The 24,357-nt window shown below is 43.8% G+C and overlaps 1 protein-coding gene and 1 long non-coding RNA gene across 2 annotated transcripts in view; one reads left to right on the top strand and one right to left on the bottom strand.

Annotated features, from left to right (window-relative positions):
- The window catches only part of LOC148542868 (uncharacterized), a 41,861-nt gene that overhangs the window by 8,262 nt on the left and 9,242 nt on the right, over window positions 1-24,357 (bottom strand). The window lies entirely within an intron of this gene.
- On the top strand, window positions 11,122-17,391 carry LOC148542869 (uncharacterized). The gene is made up of 2 exons (XM_088462800.1): window positions 11,122-12,065; window positions 17,013-17,391. The coding sequence occupies exons 1-2, from the start codon at window positions 11,122-11,124 to the stop codon at window positions 17,389-17,391; spliced, it is 1,323 nt and encodes a 440-aa protein (XP_088318926.1).

Raw genomic sequence — 24,357 nt, 5'->3', positions numbered from 1 at the left:
CTGTCTACCACGCAATACCGACGTGACAAAATTTATCACGGATTGTGTATTGGATGGTGACGTTCCCTTAACAGACCAAGTAAACCAAGGTAACATTTCCCGCATTGTAACTCAATTGGGTATATAGTTTCCGGTAGTAGTTAACTGGAACAAAATTTTCACTATAAAGCAAAAGGAGAGTGAATCTGCAGAAGATTATTGAGATCGGGCTCTGCAGGCTATCACCCAGTACACTGGGATAGAAGATATTAAAGATAGCACTCAACACAGGGGAATGATAGTCATGGTACTCATGGACGGTCTTAAAGAAAACTTAAAGACTCGGGTTCAGACCTCACAACCTGGCTGGAGGGGAGTCACAATAGATACCCTCATAGAATCTGCCATAGAACATGATAAGAACATCTCAAAGAAGAGAGAGACCCAGAGCGAAAAACTAATGGCTGTCAGTATCCAGGCTCTGGAAGGAATGACGGTAACATCACAGCCAGCAGACACACTTGAATCTACACACACACTTACACCTGAACAGTTATATGCCCTCACTAATCCCACGCAACAGCAAACACAGCTCTATTCTACTAATCCTACACATCCACAGGTCCCATACTACTCACAAACTTCATACCCCGCACAATACCCTTATCCTCCATATCCCTACTAATATCCATCACCTTTTCCCCCTGCTCAAACCTCACAACAACCGGTGTCTTCATCCGATCCACGAACATGTTTTAATTGTAACCAGCAAGGACATTTAATTAGAAACTGCAGAGTAAAAAGGGTTGGACCCTCAAATCAGGGAAAACCTGCATATCCCCATAAGGGATATGCATAGAGGACAGCAAATATCCAGCAAGCACCAGCTCCAATTGTGGCCGTTAATGCTTTATTGGAGAATGGTAGCCAACGCTAGGGGTCAGGTCATACTTGTAGACTACAGATAGTCAGGTTAACGGGAAGTACTAGGGGAGAACCGGTCATGATGGTTGGTGTAGCTGGTACTGAATATCCTTTTCTTGTAGACACAGGGGCGACCAGGTCAGTGATAAAATCTCCCGTTAATTTACAGGTGACCAACGAGACAGTACCAACAATGGGTGTAACAGGTAAAGTGCAACATTATCCTTTAACAAAGTCCTCAGAGGTTACTATTGGGCCGTTACATACCAGGCATTCTTTCCTTCTGGCTGCTGCGCCTCCTACTAACCTGCTGGGTAGAGATTTGTTATGTAAGATGGGATGTGTCATATATTGCACCCCTGAGGGTATATTTCTAGATATCCCAGAAAGAGTTGCGCACGAGGTCCGGGATATGTTAGACACTCCCCAAAGGATAATGTATCACTCTACCAGTTTAAATGAAAATCCATCTCAGGTAGATCAAATGTTGTCCCAAATTCCAGATTCCCTTTGGACTAAGGATGAACAGAACACTGGATTAATGGCAAACGTAAACCCCGTAATGGTAAATTTAAAAGGCGGTAGGCAAGCTCCAAAAAATCCCCAGTACCCACTAAAACAGGAGGTAGAATTAGGGGTTTTTCCAATAATTGAGCGATTATTACAACAGGGAATTTTAATTCGTACAGCTAGTGTAGCCAACAGTCCCATCTTCCCGGTGAAGAAGAGTGGTGGGAGGGGTTATAGACTGGTACAAGACCTTAGAGGTGTTAATAAAGTAGTAGAGAGCCAATTCCCCGTAGTGCCAAATCCAGCTGTCATTCTTATGCAGATCCCTCCAAACGCAAACCATTTCACTGTCATTGACCTCTGTTCTGCTTTCTTCTCTGTGCCTCTCCACCCTGACTGTCAGTGTTTATTCGTATTTACATACAGAGGTGTACAATATACATGGACACGGTTTCCCCAAGGTTTCATAGACAGCCCCAGTATCTTCTCCCAGGCCTTGCACGACTGTTTACAATCTTTTCAACCTGCCAATGTATCTGTTCTAATTCAATATGTGGATGATTTATTGCTATATTCTGATTCGTTTATGTCATGTTTGAATGATACTAAACTTTTGTTGCTTCATCTCTCGCATACAGGACACAAGGTTGCTAAGGACAAACTACAGCCATGCCAATCCAGAGTAAAATATTTGGGACACTGCCTAACCCAGGGGTTACGACATCTCACAAATGATAGAATCCAGGCCATACAGAACATGACACTGCCACAGAATCAACAGCAAATTCGTACTTTCTTGGGAATGTGTGGATACTGTAGAATGTGTATCCCAGGTTTTTCTATTTTGGCCTTGCCTTTGCAGGACTTAGGACCTCATTCAGAGTCAGTCATTGCGGCCGCATGGTCATAGGGGAAAGGGGCCGGATATGCAAATGAAGCGATCACAAGTTGCGGTCCTAAGATGAGATCGTTTGCTGAACGACCGAGGGTAAGAAGCAGTCGTAAGACTAAATCACGCCCTCTTCTCGATCACAACACACATCATCTCCTGGGATATAAGGATTAATTGCGAGCATCGGGAACCATCGGAGCTGGTCATAGAGCTTAAGGTTGACCATACCCTCTCTTAAGCACTATGATCAAGTCAGTGTACAAACCTCCCATGTCACGTGTGCCATGACATTACTTTGTTAATTATGCACTCCCATTAAACGCCGTTGGCATAATTAGGCACGCCTGCGTTCGGATCTCCACTCCCCCATTTTCAAGCACCTTCCCCTGTTACCACCCACAAACGGTTCATTCTGTCACTCAAACTAACGACCTGGATGTGTTCAAGGAGAGAGAAATTTCTGATCGTAACAGCTAGTTTGCGCACGCGCATTGCGAACTTTATGCATGCGCAGTTCAGCAAACATCAGCTACCTAGGACCGTGCGGCCACAACGACCGACTCTGAATGAGGTCCTTAGTCTCTTCCTCAAAGCCCGATAGTGTCATACACACAGAGGAATCAGAGCAGGCTTTCCTTAATCTTAAGGATAGTCTGACAAAAGCACCTGCATTGGGAATACCTGATTATGAAAAACCTTTTTATTTGTATTGTACGGAAGCCGATGGTTGTGCTGCAGGTGTCCTCACACAAAAACATGGTGATGCCAGTAGGCCCGTAGCATAATACAGTGCCCAATTGGACACTGTGGCAAGATCACTCCCCACCTGTTTGAGAAGTGTAGCAGCTACCATTCTATTGGTGAGTAAAAGTGAGGACGTAGTATTGGGTCATGATATGATTGTCTATACTCCCCACACTGTATCTGCTCTGCTGAACTCTGTTCAAACCAGACACGTCTCTACAGCTAGGTTTACCAAATGGGAACTAGCTCGCACCTGCAAACATCACTGTTAAACGTTGCAGCTCGCTGAACCCAGCAACGTATTTACTATATGTACAACATGATGTACAAAGGGTGGAAGGAGATGAGTTGCTGGCGGAAGGTGAGTTCAGCGAACATAATGATGCACACGATTGTATGGAATATCTGAATCAGACCTTTACTGCTAGACCTGACATACATGACACACCTTTAGAGAATGTAGATACAACTTTTTACATGGATGGGAGTTGTCATAGACAAACAGACACAGTTGAATTATGTACAGGTTATGCTGTTGTAAATGACACAGACATCATAGAAGCTAAACCTCTTGGTCTTCCTCACTGAGCCCAGGTGGCAGAGTTAGTAGCACTAACTAGAGCATGTGAACTGGCTGCAGGCAAGTCTGCTAACATTTACACTGACTCGAGGTACGCGTTCGGGGTGGTACATGATTTTGGGGCTCTATGGCGTCTGAGAAATTTTATGACAGCATCAGGCACACCAGTTGCACATTCCCGACACATAAAACATCTTTTAGAAGCAATCCAACTGCCCAAAGCAGTGGCAGTAATTAAGTGTAAAGCCCATACATCTGAGGATGATCCGGTGTCACTGGGCAACATCAGAGCCGATGAAGCTGCAAAATGGGCAGCTGGGTTAAAAATGATTTCTCCAACTGAACAAATTATGTCTTTCCAAACAATTGATATGCTGAAATTAATTGAGATGCAAAATTTGTGTTCAATCCAGGAAAGGTCCATCTGGAAGTCTAAGGGATGTGGGCAAGAGTCCTCCAGGCTCTGGAGGGATGGACAAGGTAAACCAGTAGCCCCTAAGGCATATTACCCCAGCCTGGCTGAGGCAGCACACGGTCTGACTCATCTGGGAAAGCAAGGTATGTGCAAATTGGTAAGAGCATACTGGTGTGCACCAGGTTTTTCTTCACAAGCAGAAAAGAGTGCAATGTCCTGTCTGACCTGCTTGAAGAAGAACATAGGGAAAGCGATCCCTACTGAACCATCCCACATTCCACCGGCTGATGGACCTTTCCAGGTGATACAAATTGATTTAATCCAATTACCACCCTGCAGGAATCTCAAGTGTGTATTGGTGTGCACTGACGTATTTTCTAATTGGGTTGAGGCCTACCCAGCGGCCACTAATACTGCTGCATTTACTGCCAAGAAAATAGTTCAGGAATTTGTATGCAGATACGGTATCCCTAAAATCATTGAGAGTGACAGGGGTACTCATTTCACAGGTGATGTTACCAAAATATGTGTAAGCTGATGGGTATTAATAGCCAACTTCACACCCCCTAACGACCGCAAGCCAGTGCCAAGGTAGAGAGGACGAACTGGACTATTAAAAATAAGTTAAGTAAAATCATGGCAGAGACTGGACTAGGATGGCCAGAAGCGTTACCATTGGTCCTGCATAGCATAAGGACCACTCCTAGACCCCCTCTAAATCTGTCCCCATTTGAAATACTGTTCAGTAGACAACCTCATTTGATTATAAGTCCACAGGAAGACTTGAAAGGTAATAACGAGGTAACTGTAAGGTATCTTATATCAATGAGTAAGCAATTAAAACAGCAACAGCAGAAACTGAAATTGTTGTCCCATGATATGCCTGAAACTAACTGTCATGATGTTGAACCAGGAGAATATGTTATGATCAGAAATTTCTTGCATTCAGGTTGTTTGACTGGTCGGTGGGAAGGTCCGTACCAGGTGCTGCTGACAAGTACTACATCTTTGAAGGTGGCTGAGAGAGATACCTGGGTCCATTCCACTCACTGCAAAAAGGTCAATCAACCGGTGGAGAAACAAGTCGGAGACAAGGCTGATAGCGTGGACCTGTTGATCGCGAACTTGTTCCGGGAAGATTGAAAAGGTCGTAGTGAGATACCTGAACTAAAAGAAATTTGCAGGTCTTGTTGTGGCAATGGACGGGCCTGCTGTGTTCATTTTCATATTCTCTTTTAAAGTGTTCACCATTCTGGTTGGTTCTGGGATATCCGATTTCTGTGATGGGGGACCGATTGAGGAGATGGGAGCTGATGGCAGTGCTGATGGAGTGGAATCAGGAGGAGTGCTATGCCAATCAGGGGAGTGTCTGACCAATCTTAGTACTGTTATTGTTAAGAGAGCTGTTATTCCGGATACTTGGGGATGGTGTGGAAGTTTATCATCTGAAGATTCCTGTATTTGTGAGCTTTGTGGGTCCCTAGTTGATGTGAACTGTATTCAATGGTGCCAGCCTAAATATAACCCGTACTGGGGTGGGTATCCTTTAGAAGATTATCATAGCATGGTAGGCAAAATATTAAATCAAACTGATTGCTGGGTGTGTTCACATGTTCCACAGGGACAGCATAATGTAGGGTTGGTGCCATTTCCACTGAATATCATGGAAATTTTAGAATTGCAAAAAGGGAAAACATTGGATGGAAAATTCCTCTCATCCAAACCACCTCATTTTAAACTCTATCAATTCCAAGTAGATAGATCACTTTTGTGTTTGAACATAACCAACCCCAATAAACCCGGGAGTTGGGAAGTGACGGGGAATAATCAGACGATGACCTTTTCACAGAGTCCGTAAATCATGATCTGTTACGTTCAATTAAATCTAGTGGGAAACATTTTAGGTACCGGTATACATTGAGTTCCACCAAAGAAATTAATGGTAAGGTAACAGATGGTTATTGTGCTAAAATAATACAACCAGAAACTTGCATATACCAGATGGAAGAGCCTGAGATAGGATTGTTTGCAAGGGAAATGTGTTTAATGATAATGATGCATACCATCCCTTATGTTCTCCCCGATAATGTGTATTTTATATGTGGAAGAAAGGCGTATAAGTGGCTCTCCCCTAGTTCCGAAGGTTTGTGTTACCTGGGAAGTGTATTCCCAGAAGTTATGACCACCACACTTGTTGAAATGCTTGGTATCCATAAAAACACACCACCACCATACCTTCACATGCAATATGAACACAGAGACAAACAAAATATGATACCTGGTGACGTGCATAAAGCCACTCAGTTAATTAGTGAGACAACTGGCTTCCAAGTTTTAGTCACACTGGATCCCACCAGGATCGCTCGGGGTACATTAAATTTTAGATATATTCAGGAACTTGCTAAATTGATAGATAATATCACCGAGATGTATGATGACACATTCAGGTATACAGGGAGAGAATTGCAAGCGTACAAGAAAGAACTGGTGCAACACAGGCTAGTGTTAAATTATTTAACTGCTGTTACTGGAGGGTACTGCGTAACTTTGGCCACCCAATTTGGAGTAAAATGTTGCAACTATGTCACCAATGATACCAGCGACCCCAAGGAGGTGATAGACCGGAAGATGGATGAAATTTTGCATCTAAAATGGGAGTTTTGTAAGAACCCAGTGAAATGGTTCTCAGGTCTAGGGGAATGGGTCCAGGAAGTAATCGCCAGCATAGGCAAATTCTTGATCCTTATACTGATTGTCATCATAATAATTGGCATATGTGTCCTGTGTGTTCCTATTGTGTTGAAGTGTGGAAAATATAAAAATAAAGTAAAACGAAAGAACAAAATTGTGATGGTGGTCAGTAATGACAATATGAATACTGAGGTAAATATAGAACTGCATTACAACCCTGAACTAGGAAATACCATCATTTAATGTATTATATTTAGACCTGCATAGACTGTATTATTGAAATGTAATTTTTAAAACACCTCAGATAATGTAAAGTCTCAAATTCCCTTTCAAGACTGCCTTTATAGGACTGGTGTATCCCCACACCTTTCACATGATCTTCCAAGATCCGAGGTGTGAGTATAATAATAGTTTTATGTCCCCACTCAGAGACACATTATTGATGGATTAAGAACCACCTTGTGCCATCCCATAATAACACTAAATAATATATAAATGTAAGCCTAAATTAATTTTTAAAATCAGATTGTGATAGCATGTTGTTCGCTATCAAAGGGTGGACTGTCGAAGCTGGATAATTGGCTGAGACAAGATCAGCTTAAAATTAGATCGTAAAGACACCATCTTGCGACTGTCCGCAAGACGCCATTTTAGAAAATGAGATCGCAAGACGCCATTTTGCGAATGGCCGCCCAAGCGCCATTTTAGGTAAACTCACACTTAAGTACATATGGCGATATTACTATTAGCATCATGCGATTGCATCTTTCACCATTTCTCATACACACATTAATACGCACAATTGCGCTGTTAACTAGTCGCATATTAGCGAATGCATAAGATCCTGTATGAAAATGCTGTTTATTAGCTTCATGCGCATGCATCTGCCCCAAGTTAACTAGCGTCTTTATATCAAACCCCAAATACTTACACAGTACATATTCACATAAAAGGCCTCATAAGCTTTAAAGTATAAGATTCAAGTTTGTTCATTTATTATAATTGCTGTGAAATAAAGGTTATTTGGTAGCTAAGGTTTAATACATGATAAGTAAGTCATGTTTGATATTATACTGATCTGCACTCTTTCAACAGCATTTTGATATCGTCAGTGTGAAGATCGCAACATGCATTCTCAACTTATGGACCGCAGAGACTTAAAGCACCAAAATGCACATTATATGACCAACTGTCAGGAAACCAGAGACAACCAGTTGTTAGAGGCTGGACTGTGTCTATTTGAATCAACCTGTTAAATGCTCTGCAACAGATGCATCCTCCTGGGAACCAATGGCATCAGCGACAAGCCTCTCTATTGTGTTGTCTGTTTCTGTGACAGTATAAATGTGTGTGTTGTGACCCCAGTCTGAGTCTTCTTGCTGAATGCTGATAGACGGGGGTTTCTTGCTGAAGCCTACATCTGGTCCAGAAGCGCTGCGTATGTATAACTGTACTTGGGTCTGTATAAATCTTTGCGCTAAATTGATCATAGCGTGTAACTGACTGTACTTTTTCTTGAAATATCACTTTGTGCTTTGGACCCACAGGTAAAAGGTCTGGAGTCTTTATTTACTATATGACTGCGTACGCAAAATAGCGTCATCCTTAGAGGTTTATAGGCAGAATATTAGAAGGTATAGGCAGGATGTTAGAAGGTATAGGCAGGAGTGTATAGAGGTTCTAATTCAATATCGTTAACCTCCACATACCTGTCCCACATCATTTACACCTCCACACACCTGTCCCACACCATTTACACAGTCAAAGTCAAATAATTGGATATGATCACTGTACAATTATTATCTGACAAAATTGTCATCTATAGTCTGATGACGTGTTACTAGGACACTACTTTGCGTCAGTGCAATCCAATGCACAAAAATTCGATATACACATACATTGATGCACATAACGCACACACATATATATATATATATATATACAAAGACGCTCATAGGCGTATTCACATACATACACATAGATGCTCATATGTATATTCACATACATACACATAGACGCACATTTGCTATTTCAATACACAGATGCACATATGCGAACGCATACATATAAAATGGTTCCCACACATTATAGTTAATAACCAGAGTTAATAAAGGTATTGTTATCTAATAATTATGATGTGAGATGTACTTAATAGAGATCTAAGGTTCAGAATACAGTGGACATGTCATGTTTGGTATCATACTAAATCCCTGTTTATTTGCAGACATCCGTTTCTATCGGCAAAGAAGTCGCATCATGCGTCTGCTAGTTATGGATGATAGGGAGTTATTGAATAGAATGTTATTACTTGTATTCAGTATTGTAGCCAGTATTAACCAGTTCTTCGGCGGGAAGCTACACAATTGATTGTTGGAAGACTGAGCCATACCCCTGATGACACCGTATGAACTGACCAATGACCAGATTGACCAGAAGTAAGAACCAATGAGAACCTGTCAATTTGTCCCTTTGTTAACTCAGAAAACCTGTAAGGTAAATAGGCTGTGTTCTGACCTCAGTGTACACACATCTCCTAGCGACCGCAGACTTCTGGATTGATGACTGTATACTGGGACCAGTGTGCATGTGTATGTATCGGCTGTACTATTTTCATTGCTTTTTACTCTAATTGTTAAATCTTACATCGTGTTATCCCTTTTACATACATAACTTTTTGTGCTTTGGAACTACATGATTGGACTGGAAAGCAGTCCTTTCTTAAGCGACTTGCAGCGCTAAATAGCGACTTATAGGAATCAATAGATGGAGGCTCGCGACTGATATCACGCTACTGGAAATTACGTAACGCATACGGATTTCGACACCTCAACAAATGGTGACACGTCAAACACGGGTAAGAACGCAATCTGTTTAAAGCCTGTTTATCACTTTATGTTGTGAAACCGAATATCCGTTTTTGTGTAATCTTTGGAGCGCTGATTAGAATCCAGGGACAAGAGAGAAAAGTCAGTTTCTTTTATTGTCACTTTTGCGCTGCTATAGGTGATTCACAAATAGCGTATGCATCTTCCCTGTAGTACTGCCACATGTTTAAGCAATCGTTGTGATAGATAGTCTTGTATCACTTTTTAAAACCTCTGAATAGGTATTGTCATGGGGGAAAGCATTTTTCTGGCCAGAAAACAAAGGTATCTGAATGTGAAAAGGAAAAACAAAAACAAGAGAGAAGGTTTTTGCTTTTTGAACTGTTGAAAATAGACAGGGCCGGCAAGGTGTCCAAGAGGCGGGTAGGACAGCCATAGCAGTATACATAGCAGGTATAACTGTTCGAGAAACCGGAGGTTGTTTCTCAGTCGACTCCCAATTGTAATCACAAAGTCCATTGCTAAGTTAGTGTCTCTGGGCAATGCGATCGGACCACATGGTTATGTGATCCATGATTGTGAATTGGCTGTGGTGGAGGAAATCACTGGCAAGGGTAAGTGTTATTGGAATACTTAAATTCTACCAGTTGAAGAGTAACTCAAAGTAGGAAGCTAGCGGATGAAGCTTGTTTAAATTCATCTGGTGAGCAGGGTAATAGCATAGGCTGAATTCTGTTTCCTCGTTGTGTAAAACTGACAAAACATGCTTAGCGGTCAGTTGTGCACAGTGGGAGGAAGTGAGTGGATGCAGCTTGTTTAATTCATCCACCGGTCGAAATCTCTAGCGAAAGTAGCCAAAGCGTTGTCTCAGATGGGTGCTAAGCAGTCGCTAGGGATGGTCGATGAGGTGCTTCTTATGGATGGGCTGACTGGTTTGGCAAAGTATATAATGAATGTGAAGTATGGCGCATACGCTACAGCGTACTGCGACATATGGGTCAAGATGACCAAAGGATGTATGAAACCCTTTCCCAAAGTTGGCAGTTTCGATTCGGAGGTACTAAGTAATATTAGAGATAACATATGTTTAGTCAAATCTTTGAAGAAAAGAGTAAAGTATAATGATTGTTTAAAGTTATGGCAGCATGAGGGGAACACGTGGCAAGATGGTGTATGCACGCCGCAAAGCAGCATACTCACGCCGCTAGGTAGTGTGCACATGCCGCAAAGTAGCGTGTTCACACCGCAAAATAGCGTACACATGTGGGAAAGTGGCACGCTGCCAGGTAGTGTACCCATGCTGCAAGGTAGCATTACCGCGCATAAAGAAAAGAGCGCATGCGCACCTCCACTGCCATATGCGGCCGCAGGTGAAAGTGCGCCTGATACCAAAAACAAAAAAATCGTAACAAGTAACTTATACCCTGTTTTAAGTCACCTTAAGGAAAATGTTGTTGTAGAAGATGATGAACCCACTGTAATTTCAGCCATTGCACATGCTGTTCATATGGTAGATGTTCCACAGAGACAAGGAAAGGGAGCGATCCAACCATCAGGGGCAATGGTTGAAATTGGTGAGACTAGTGGACACCGTGGTAGAAGAGGTAACATCCATAGTACCGAAACAATAAGTCCAATTATTAATCCTGAACATAGTGATGTGGTAGGTATACATCCTGTCCATACAATTGCAGTTCCCAATGCGAAACAAGACAAAGATGGTGTAGTTCCCATCAGGAATGTAGCAATGCATTGTCCATGGACGAGAGCAGAATTGCATTCAATTATGTCAGACTTCCCAGACCCTAGGAAAGAGTTAGCCAAATACCAGAAATTTGTTAAAGATTTAGGTAATGCTCATGAGCCAACTAATAAAGATTGGCGAGTGGTGTTAAGGGCCTGTCTCCCTTCCAATACTGATGTACAAAAGTTTATTAAGGATTGTACATTGGAGGAGGATGAATCCTTAATGGATGAGGATAACCAGGTAAAAATAAAACGTATAATCACACAATTGGACATATATTTTCCAGTGGTAGTGAACTGGACTAAAATTTTCACTATTAAACAAAAAGATAGTGAATCTGCAGCAGATTATTTCACCAGAGCGCTGCTAGTGATAACCCAGTACACAGGGATAGCAGATATTAAATATGTACACCACAGGGAAGTAGCTGTTACAGTACTAATGGATGGTCTCAAAGATAATCTGAAGACCAAGGTGCAAACCTCTCTACCTAACTGGAGAGGAATTACTGTAGATGCATTTAGAGAATCTGCCATAGAACATGATAAGAACATTTCCAGGAAGAAAGAGGCACAGAGTGAGAAGTTAATGGAAGTGAGCATTCAGGCTTTAGAGGGATTACCTACACTGTCACATAACTACAACACATACCAGCAACAAAGTTATACAGTAAGGTGTTATAATTGCAATAAAGAAGGACACCTAAAGAGGGACTGTAAATCGAAAAATTGGAGGCCACCTAAGAAGGGAACACCTAGGTACACTCAGAAAGGGCACTTGCAAGATTCAGGAAATTTCCAGTGGTTATCTGCTCACATAGTGACAGCAAATGTTCTGCTGGAGGATGATAGTCTGTGCTAGGGGTCAGGTCATACCTGTAGTCTACAGCCAGTCAGGTTAACTGAGAATACTAGGGAAGAACCTACAATGACAGTTGATATATCTGGTACTAAACATACTTTTCTTTAGATACAGGGGCGACCAGATCCGTAATAAATTCTCAGTTTAATTTACAGCTTACCAACAAGACCATACCAGCAATGGGAGTAACGGAGAGGGTACAGCATTACCCTTTAACCAGATCTGCAGAGGTTACTATTGGGCCGCTGCACACCAAGCATTCCTTTCTCCTGGCAGTGACGGCTCCTACTAACCTGCTAGGAAGGGATTTGCTGTGTAAAATGGGATGTGTCATATGCTGTACACCTGATGGTATATTCCTAGATATACCGGAAAAGGTTGCGCATGAGGTACATGATATATTTGACACACCACAAAGATTAATGTTAAAGGTAAAAAGATGTTATTGCAAATACCGGGTTCCCTCTGGACCAAAGATGGACAGGACACTGGATTGATGGCAAATGTAGCCCCTGTAATGGTTAACTTGAAGAGTGGTAGGCAGGCTCCAAAAATCCCTCAGTACCCATAAAGCCTGAGGTGGAGCTAGGGGTGTATCCCATAATTGCAAGGTTATTGCAACAAGGGATTTTAATTCGTACAGCTAGTCGAGCCAACAGTCCCATTTTTCCAGTGAAGAAGACTGGGGGAGGGGCTATAGATTAGTACAGGATCTTAGGGGGGGTTAACAAAGTTGTTGAAATCCAGCTGTCATCCTCATGCAGATTCCACCGTCTGCTACTCATTTCACTGTCATTGATTTATGTTCTGCATTCTTCTCTGTTCCTCTTCACCCTGACTGTCAATATCTATTTGCATTCTACTACAGAGGAGTACAATATACATGGACACGATTGCCCCAGGGTTTCATAGATAGCCCCAGTATTTTCTCTCAGGCCTTACACGACTGTTTGCAATCTTATCAACCAAGCAATGGGTCTGTCCTCATTCAATATGTAGATGATTTGTTGTGTCATGTTTAAATGATACTAAACTGTTGTTGCTCCAACTTTCACAAACAGGGTACAAGGTTGCAAAGGACAAATTACAGCCATTCCAGACTAAGATCAAATACTTGGGACACTAACCCAGGGGCTAAGACACTTGACAACTTACAGAATTCAGGCCATACAGACCATGACACTGCCACAAAACCAGCAGCAAATCTGTACCTTCTTGGGCATGTGTGGATACTGCAGGACATGGATCCCAGGTTTTTCTGTTTTGGCATTACCATTGCAGGGCTTAGTTTCATCCTCAAAACCTGACCATGTCACACATACTGAGGAAACAGAGCAGGCTTTCCTTAACCTTAAGGATAGTCTGACAAGAGCACCTGCCTTGGGAATACCACATTATGAAAAACCCTTTGAGTTATATTGTACGGAAGCTGATGGCTGCACAGCAGGTGTCCTCACACAGAAACATGGTGACCTGTAGCATACTACAGTGCACAATTGGACACTGTGGCAAGATCACTCCCTATGTGTTTAAGAAGTGGAGCTGCAACTGCTCTTCTGGTAAATAAGAGTGAGGACGTAGTATTAGGGCATGATACAACTGTCTATACACCACACGCAGTATCTGCTTTGTTAAATTCTGCCCAAACCAGACATGTCTCTTCAGCAAGGTTCACGAAATGGGAACTAGCTCTGATGGCACTTGCAAATATTACCATTAAACGGTGCAATGCGTTAAATCCAGCAATGTACTTATCATATGTGCCTCGAGATGCACAAAGGGTGGAGGAAGGTGAGTTTCTGGTTGAAGGTGAGTTTTACAGGAATACTGACACACATGATTGTATGGAATATTTGAATCAGACTTTTACTGCAAGACCAGACATATGTGACACACCATTAGAAGATGTAGATTTGACGTTTTACATGGATGGGAGTTGCCATAGACAGACAGACACAGGAGAATTATGCACAGGTTATGCTGTTGTAAATGACGAGGATGTTGTAGAAGCTGAACCACTTGGTCCACCTCACTCAGCCCAAGTGGCTGAACTGGTGGCATTAAGGAGAGCGTGTAAGTTGGCAGAAGGTAAATCAGCTAATATATACACTGACTCTAGGTACATCTTCGGGGTAGTACATGATTTGGGGGCTCTTTGGCATCTTAGGAACTTTATGACAGCAGCAGGCACACCAGTAGCACATTCACAACACATAAAAGGACTTCTGACAGCAATTCAGTTACCAAAGGCAGTAGCTGTCATCAAATGCAAAGCCCACACATGCGAAGAAGACCCGGTGTCAATGGGCAATAACAGAGCAGATGAAGCTGCCAAATGGGCAGCAGGGTTTACGCATAAATATACCAACTAACAAAGTCATGGTCTTCCAGACAATAGACACACAGAAATTAATTGAAATGCAAGATTTGTTTTCCTACAGGAAAAGGCGGTCTGGAGATCAAAGGGATGTGGTCAGGAGTCCTCAGGACTCTGGAGAGATGGACAAGGTAGGCCTATTGCCTCCAGGGCATACTACCCAAGCTTGGCTGAAGCAGCGCATGGTCTGACTCACCTGGGAAAAGAAGGTATGTGCAAGTTGGTCAGAGCATATTGGTGTGCACCAGGCTTTTCTTCTAAAGCTGGAAAGAAAGCAATGTCCTGTCTGACTTGTTTGAGGAAAAATGTCGGGAAGACAATACCAACCGAGCCATCTCATATCCCTCCGACAGATGGTCCTTTTCAGGTAATACAAATTGACTTCATTCATTTACCACCTTGCAGGAATCTCAAGTATGTATTAGTTTGTACTGATGTATTTTGTATTTAATATAATTTTTTATTAAGATCATAGAATACAATGAAGACCAAGACAAATAGAAAACTCAATAATAAAAAACATAGACAAAACCAATATCAGGTTTTTGCAAAAATACTGGACAATAATATGATCAGTTTTATATTATAACCAGATAGAAAAAGAGGTAGAAAGAAAAGAAAAGATGGAAGAGAGAGAGAGAGAGAAAAAAAAGGGAGAGAAACCAAAAATACAACAACTTACTGATGTATTTTCTAATTGGGTAGAGGCATATCCAGCTGCCACTAATACTGCTGTTTTTACTGCTACAAAGATTGTTCAGGAGTTTGTATGCAGATACTGTATCCCTAGAATCATAGAAAATTATCGGGGTACTCATTTCACTGGTGATGTTTTCCAGAACATGTGTAAGCTTATGGGAATCAATAGTAGATCATGGCTGAAACTGGATTAGGATGGCCAGAAGCCTTACCGCTCATCCTCCATAGCATCAGAACTACTCCCAGACCTCCTCTTAATCTGTCCCCCTTTGAGATACTGTTTGGAAGGCAACCTCATTTGATTATAAGTCCGCAGGATGATTTGAAGAGTAATAATGAGGTTACTGTGCAATATCTTATAAAAATTAGTAGACAGCTGAAACAACAGCAACAGAAACTGAAAATGTTGTTACCTGATATGCCAGAAACAAACTGTCATGATGTTTAACCTGGAGAATATGTTATTATCCGAAATTTCTTACGCTCAGGTTGTTTGACAGACCAGTGGGAAGGTCCTTACCAGGTGTTGATGACAAGTACCACATCTTTGAAGGTAGCAGAAAGAGATACCTGGGTCCATTCCACTCACTGCAGAAAGGTCAACCACCCGAAGGAGGTACAAGGCGAAGTCGAGACAGACAACGTAGCCCTGTCGATTGCGAACCTGTTCCTGGAGAACTAAAGACTGCAGTGAAAACACCTGAGCCAGAGACTTATACAGACTACTATTCCAGCAATGGAGTGGCGATCTGATTTTTTTTCTTGTTCCAGGGTTTTTTTCATTCTTATTTGTTTCAGAATTTCCTATTTCTGTGACGGAGGACAGATGACGGAGAGGGAGGCTGATAGTGATGTCGATAGAGTGAAGTCGGAGGAGAGAGCAATAGAACGATCAGGGCAACCTATGGTCAAACTCAGTTCAGGGATTGTTAAGAGATCTGTTAGCCATGGAACTCGGAGATAGTGTGAGGGGCTACTGTCTGAGGAATATTGTATTTGTGAGTACTGTGCATCCCTAGTTGATAAGAAATGCATCCAACGATGCCAGTCCAAGAGTAATCTGTATTTGGACGACCATCCTTTAGAGGATTACCATTCCTTAGTGGGTTAGGTTCTAAACCAAACAGAATGTTGGGTGTGCTCACAAGTACCTCATGGACAGAGTAATTTGGGATTAGTGCCATACCCATTAAAGTTAGCAGAGGTACTTGACTTACATGGGGGAAGACCGGTGGACAAGAAATATAATATATCTAGATCCTCTAGTCTTAAGCTCCACCAGTACCATGTAGATAGATCCCTGGTATGCTTAAATCTCACAAATTTCAGAAAACCAGGAAATTGGGAGGTGATCTGGAACAATCAGACAATGACCTATTCACACAGAGCTGATAATGAGCCTATAGATTCTGAACTTGTACGCAGAATTATTGCAAATGGTAGATACTTCCGGTATAGGTACACACGTAGATACGACAAATATTATACAACCAGAAACGTGTACCAGTCAAATGGGGGAAATGGGAGCAGGATTCTTTGTCAGAATAATGTGCTCAATGATAATGATGCATTCTGTTCCTTACGTTGATGTGTATTTCATATGTGGAAGGAAAGCGTACAAGTGTCTCTCTCCGAACTCTGAAGGTTTATGCTATCTTGGAAGGGTACTACCAGAAATCATGGCCCTTACACTTGATAAAATGATAGACATTCACTATAACTCTCCCCCTCCTTATACCCATACTCATTATGAACACATTTTTAAAAGGCACCTCATAGACCAGGGAGACCCCTTAGCCACAAGTTTGATACAGGAATCCACCGGGATTCAATTCCTCGTCACCATAGATATCACCCGTACGGCCAGAGGAGTTATAAATTATACGTACATCCAAGCGTTGGCAAATCTGATTGATAATATCACTGAGATGTATGATGACACCTTCAGGTTTACTGGTAAGGTATTGCAAGCCTACAAGAAAAAACTTGTGCAACATAGGATGGTTTTGAATTATGTCACGGCTGTAACGGGTGGGTACTATGTAACCTTAGAAACTCAGTATGGAGTAAAATGCTGCACTTACATCACCAGTAGTACAGATGATCCAAAGGAGGTGATTGAGCAGAAAATGGATGAAATCCTATAACTGAAGTGGGAATTTCGGAAGGACCATAATACTTCCTTGTATGAGATTGAGGTAAAGGTAGAGAAATGGTTCTCGTGGTTAGACCCTGTAAAATGGTTCTCCGGTCTGGGAGAGTGGGCACAGGAGATGGTTGCTAGTATAGGTAAGCTCCTTATTCTTTATGTGTCAGATGTGTTCTTACTGTGTTAAAGTGTGGAAAATGTACCACCAAGGTAAACCGTGAAAATGAAATCTTAATGGTGGTGACTGGTGGTGGTATAGGTACTAAGGTTGTTGAAAAACTGCATTACAATCCTGAAATTGAATGTACCATCAGATAATAACATGTGAATAGGCTTGGTCATGTATAATAACATATATTGTAAATGTTCCGTTAAACATCATAGATAATGTAGTCTCAATTTCCCCCCCAAACTTCCTTTATAGGTTCGATGAGGTCCCACATCCTACCAATGGCCCCTATAGATCAGCTGAGTGCATATAAGGGTTGTTTTACCCTTTCCTGAGGTGCACTATTGACGGTTCAATGACCAAATTGTGTCATACTGTATAGAACATTAGATAATAATTTATTATGCATGACTAAATAGGTTAAGAATAGAATCTGATAGTTTTATGTTTGCTATCAAAGGTTGGACTGTCAAAGTCAAATAATTGGATATGATCCCTGTACAATTATTATCTGATGATATAGTAGTCTATAGTCTGACGTGTTACTAAGACGCTACTTTGCGTCGGTGCAATCCGATGCGCTAAAATGGAAATCCACAGTACACATACACTGACGCACATAACGCACACACACATATATATATATATATATATATATATACACACACAGACGCTCATAGGCGTATTCACATACATACACATAGACGCTCATATGTATATTCACATACATACACATAGACGCACATTTGCTATTTCAATATACAAATGCACACATGCGAACGCATACATATAAAATGGTTCCCACACATTATAGTTAATAACCAGAGTTATTAAAGGTATTGTTATCTAATAATTATGATGTGAGATGTACTTAAAAGAGATCTAAGGTTCAGAATACAGTGGACATGTCATGTTTGGTATCAAACTAAATCCCTGTTTATTTGCAGACATATTTCTATCGGCAAAGAAGTCACATCATGCGTCCGCTAGTTATGGATGATATGGAGTTATTGAATAGAATGTTATTACTTGTATTCAGTGTTGTAGCCAGTATTAGCCAGTTCTTCGGCGGGAAGCTACACAATGTGATTGTTGGAAGACTGAGCCATACCCCTGATGACACGGTATGAACTGACCAATGACCAGATTGACCAGAAGGAAGAACCAATGAGAACCTGTCAATTTGTCCCTTTGTTAACTCAGAAACCTGTAAGGTATATAGGCTGTGTCCTGACCTCAGTGTACACACATCTTCTAGCGACCGCAGACTTCTGGATTGATGACTGCAGTGGCGGGCTGGGCCGGGGGGCAGGGTGCCATCTGCCCCCCGGGCCGGTACAATCGTGCAGCACTAGGGCCGCCGCTGCACGCATATACTAGTGACAGCCTGGGAGGTTTATGTGCCTGCCTCCCGGCTGTCAGTGTCAGTGCAGCTAGAATGAGCAGGGGCCAGCAGACATGGAGACACTGGGCAAACTACGGGGTGGTCCTCCGGAGGTACTGTATGTGCTGACCAGTGACCACGTATGTGTCAGCACATATCCTAATAGCCTGCTTAAATCTGCTGGAAAAGGGAGTGCAGACGGGGCATTAAGGGACCACCTGCTGAGCCTGAAACTCTGAGAGATCAGTGCTTTCTGAGAAGGGGGCGTGGTGTGGGCGGAGCAGAACTCGCTGCTCCCGCCATGCCCACACCACACCCCCTGTATGAAGACACTGATCTCTCAATGTAATGCAAGCTCAGCAGGTGATTCTCCCCCCCCCGTGTGTCCTGTGTTAGGGAAGGGGGGAATCTACGTGTGGGTGAAGTTCTGTGTGAGGGAAGGGGAGGGGTGGAGAACCCTGTGGGGGTCCTGAGTGATTGGGGAGTGTGTTTGTGTGAGAGGGGATCTGAGTAAGTGGAAAAATCTCAATGTGATGTAGGGGATCTGAGTGAGGGGGATCTCTAGGGGTGCAGCGCTGTGTGTGTGTGTGTGTGTGTATGTGTGGATCTGAGTGGGGGGGATCTCTATGGGTGCAGCGCTGTGTGTGTGTGTGTGGATCTGAGTGAGGGGGATCTCTAGGGGTGCAGCGCTGTGTGTGTGTGTGTGTGTGGAGGTGATCTCAGTGATTGGGGAGAGCTGTGTGTGGGGTGGGTGGTTCTGAGCGGTGGAGGGTGTGTGTGTGTGGATCTGAGTGAGGGGGATCTCTAGGGGTGCAGCACTGTGTGTGTGTGGATCTGAGTGAGGGGGATCTCTATGGGTGCAGCGCTGTGTGTGTGTGTGTGGATCTGAGTGAGGGGGATCTCTAGGGGTGCAGCGCTGTGTGTGTGTGTGTGGAGGTGATCTCAGTGATTGGGGAGAGCTGTGTGTGGGGTGGGTGGTTCTGAGCGGTGGAGGGTGTGTGTGTGTGTGGATCTGAGTGAGGGGGATCTCTAGGGGTGCAGCGCTGTGTGTGTGTGTGGATCTGAGTGAGGGGGATCTCTATGGGTGCAGCGCTGTGTGTGTGTGTGTGTGGATCTGAGTGAGGGGGATCTCTTGGGGTGCAGCGCTGTGTGTGTGTGTGTGGAGGTGATCTCAGTGATTGGGGAGAGCTGTGTGTGGGGTGGGTGGTTCTGAGCGGTGGAGGGTGTGTGTGTGTGTGTGTGTGGATCTGAGTGAAGCTGGCCATACACACTACAATTATCGGGGCGATCCACCCGTTATCCGCAGATCGCCCCGATAATTGTAGTGTGTCTGCGGCCGACCGTGGGTTAAATATTGCTCGGTCAAGCATGCCGGATTGTCCAGCATGCCTGTCTGATGCGATATTTAGGGGGTAACCTGTCTGCCGCATCAGGCAGTTTATGCCCAGCCGACAGACCGACATTTTCTGTGTTCCTTCCCATGGAAGGAACAGGGAAATGTCTCCTCCCCTGGGGGCAGAGCGCGGATGTCGGGCTGATACACTGTGAGAGAAATCAGTGTATGCCGCGGACATCTGCGGCTGGCGGGCTCCCAGATAAAATGTCTGTCGGTCTGACAGACATTTTATCTGGACGTGTATGCCCAGCTAAACATGGAAAGATCTTTGTGATGTGGGGGATCTGAGTGAGGGGGATCTCTACGGGTGCAGCGCTGTGTGTGGAGGTGATCTCAGTGATTGGGGAGAGCTTTGTGTTTGTGGGGAAGGGGGGTCTGAGAGGTGGAGGCTATGTGTGTGTGTGTGTGTGTGTGTGTGTGAGTGGGGGAGCTTAGTGAGTGGGTAGAGAGCTGTATAAGTGAGTGGAGAGAGCTGTGTTTGTGTGGGGAAGGGGGGTCTGAGAGGTGGAGGCTATGTGTGTGTGTGTGTGAGTGAGGGAGCTGAGTGAGTGGGTAGAGAGCTGTATAGGTGAGTGGAGAGAGCTGTGTGTGGGGAAGGGGGGTCTGAGAGGTGGAGGCTATGTGTGTGTGTGTGTGTGTGTGTGTGTGTGTGTGTGTGTGTGTGTGTGTGTGTGTGTGTGTGTGTGTGTGTGTGTGTGTGTGTGTGAGTGGGGGAGCTGAGTGAGTGGGTAGAGAGCTGTATAGGTGAGTGGAGAGAGCTGTGTGTTCGGGAGGTCAGTGGGAGGAAGGGAGAGCTATGACAGGGTGGGATCTGTGTGAGGAGGGGAGAGCTATATGAGGGGAAAGATTTGAGTGAGCGGCGAGAGCTTTGTGTGTGGAGGGCAGGGGAGTATCTAAAAGGGCTACCGATCATTACTGTGGTCTGTGGACGGGGAGCTGCTGCCACTTCCCGGCAGCCAGGGTGCTTATTGAGTGTGGAGCGCTGGTGGCAGTGCCGGTCAGCCCGGACCACACACACTGACTGTGTTTGACACTTCCACTTTTGGAATACCAGGCCGGCATCCCGCACTTCAGCATCTTGGCAATGACCGTGCTGCCACGTGATGTTGTCTGGCAGTGGGTTGTCAATGATGCTGACAGAGTCGAGGAGCCAGCAGCACTCAGAGAACAAGACTGCCCGGGAGCACCTTTCCACTACACGATAAGTTGGACAATTTGAACGATAACGATATTGTTGTCATTCATCGTCCACAATATTGTGCAGTAGATATGCCGTCAACGACCAGCGATGTGCACTCCCGCTGGTCGTTGACGTTGTCGCTCATCCCCCGAACCTGCTGGCCAACCTTACGTTATTGTCAGGTTGTTGCAGGATCGGCACTGAACGATATTGTACGATATCATTCAGTGTGTGTGTTCAATGCTGTTAACGACATTGAGCACACCCCTGCCGGGGACACACTAAATGATATTGCTCATGGAGCGAATCGTTTAGTGGATACGCGCCTTTAGTTAGTTACTTACAGTAACTAATGCTGGGGGAGCATCTAGTCCCGTGGAGCACAAAATGTGATATCAATGTGGAGGGGGAAGGGAAGCACAGAATATATGTGGAGGGGAAACAAGGGAGCACACAGGTTGGGATACAGGAAGGGGAGCACAGTGTGGGATGTGGAGGGGGGAAGGGGAGCACAGTATGGGATGGGGGGAGCCCTTAGTGTAAATTACTCAGAAGTTGCACTGGCAGGTGCTGTTACTGTCTCTGATGCTGTCCACAAGGATCACAACTTTTGAGTAACACATACTGATAGTGAGACAGAGACTGAGCAGCTAGGTGTACTGCTTGTGGTGACTGGGAGCGATGCTTGCAGGTAGGGGAGCTTCTGATGTCATTGTGTCCTCCCCCTAGGCAGAAACTAGTCAGTGAAGGTGGGTACTTTTTTATTTTAAATTAATATCTTTTAAGTTTTTAACAATATAAGTAGAGGATGTAATTCTTCTGAAAATATGGAGGGGGGCAGTCCCTTACTTTGCCAGGGGTACTCAGACCTCTAGATACACCCCTGGTGGGGGGCAACTGTGTGAGGGATATATATAATGTTTGTATATATATATATATATATATATATATATATATTAATATGGGCCCCAAAGCAACATTTTTATTATCGGTTCCTAATGCTGATAATTATAATTTATTGCCCCCAATATTACCCAGGTGTGAGTATATATAAGTAGAGTGTGCTGCATTGCCGTGCCCCTTCCCTCCCCCTGAGCATTTATCTAATAATGCCAGCGGGAGGGTGGGGGCAGGGTTTTCCTGTGATGGTGTGTTCAGGCATTACCCTATTGGGTCCAAGCACCTGAATGCTTCACAATGTGATGGTAGATAAGCCGGGGCCACTTGCCTGTGTTTGCCCCCCAGGCTGAAAGTTGCCAGCCAGCCCCTGGATGACTGTATACTGGGACCAGTGCGCACGCGTCCGTATCGGCTGTACTATTTTCATTGCTTTTTACTCTAATCTTACATCGTGTTATCCCTTTTACATAAATATCTTTTTGTGCTTTGGAACCACACGATAGGACTGGAAAGCAATTCTTTCTTAAGCAACTTGCAGCGCTAAATACCGACTTATAGGAATCCATAACACCTATGCATACCCCACATCATTTACACCTCCGCATACATGTCCCACATCATTTACACCTCCAAATACCTGTCCCACATAATTTACACCTCCACATACATGTCCCACATCATTTACACTTCAACATACATGTCCCACATCATTTACACCTCCACATACATGTACACATCATTTACACCTCCAAATACCTGTCCCACATCATTTACACCTCCACATACATGGCCACATAATTTACACCTCCTTATACCTGTCCCACATCATTTACATCCCCTCGTACCTATCCCACAATGTTTACACCTCCACAAACCTTTCCAACACAATTTACACCTCCACATAGCGTTCCCGCTAGGCTGTTTTAGCGGGGCGCGGCGCCCTGCCCTCCTTCTGGAGGGCAAAAAGCACCCTGCCCTCCAGGAGGAGGGCAAAAAGCGCCCTGCCCTAACAGCCTGTGGGAGCCGTTCTCACCCGCGGGACGCAGTGTCCCGCGGGTGGACAAACATGCGGTGATCCGGTCACCGCTGGAGAATAGACGCTGGAAAGCAATTCTTTCTTAAGCAACTTGCAGCGCTAAATGCCGACTTATAGGAATCCATAACACCTATGCATACCCCACATCATTTACACCTCCACATATATGTCCCACATAATTTACACCTCCACATACTGGTCCCACATAATTTATACCTCCACATACCTGTCCCACCTCATTTACAAATCCTCATACCTGTCCCACCTCATTTACACCTCCACATACCTGTCCCACATCATTTAACCCATTATTGAGCTATTTAACAAATTCACCTGAAAAAAGACATGTCTTTATTGGCCAAATTATGCTATTTAAACCCCTCCAAGTGCATGATTATTCATTGGGAGGGGTGCATCAGAGGTTCTGCACTGTGTCCTGACATTATTACCTTAAAATAAAGATTTTCCCCCACCTTTTCAACTGCTCAGAGAGCTGTTCAAACAAAAAACATGAACTTCCTCTGAAAAATCATTGCAAGTTTGGAATTTAATTGCAAAATGTAATCTGCAGTGCAAGTTCGCTGTGAGAACAGCTGGAAGGACCCAACTTGCACTTAATAGGATTGCGCCCAAAATGTTAATACTCCTACTGATATTGTGATGAAGAAACAGATACCACAAATAACAGAAAATTGCATATCTTATGTCTAAAGCGGGCCATACACGGTGCGATAAAGCGGCCGATCCGATGGATTGGTACGATTTGGCTGCTATATCGCACCGTGTATGGGTATGATGTCGGACCGAGCGCGCACCCGTGGGGTCGTACATCGCACCCCCTGATCTTACTGTAGGATTAGTCGACCAGAGGATGCGATGTGCGATCCCATGCAGCGCTA

This window comes from Taudactylus pleione, unplaced genomic scaffold, assembly GCF_031769625.1.
Source record: "Taudactylus pleione unplaced genomic scaffold, aTauple2 ptg000007l, whole genome shotgun sequence".
Lineage (NCBI taxonomy): Eukaryota > Metazoa > Chordata > Amphibia > Anura > Myobatrachidae > Taudactylus > Taudactylus pleione.
Note: the sequence above shows the minus strand (reverse complement) of the source record. Positions and strands in the feature narration are given on the sequence as shown.

Bases quoted from the DNA above. Each gene is read 5' to 3' on its own strand.
- LOC148542869 (XM_088462800.1), top strand. From the start codon at position 11,122: ATGGTTGAAATTGGTGAGACTAGTGGACACCGTGGTAGAAGAGGTAAC. The intron at 12,066-17,012 runs GTACACTCAGAA...CATTTTTAAAAG, and splicing joins CCTAAGAAGGGAACACCTAG to GCACCTCATAGACCAGGGAG.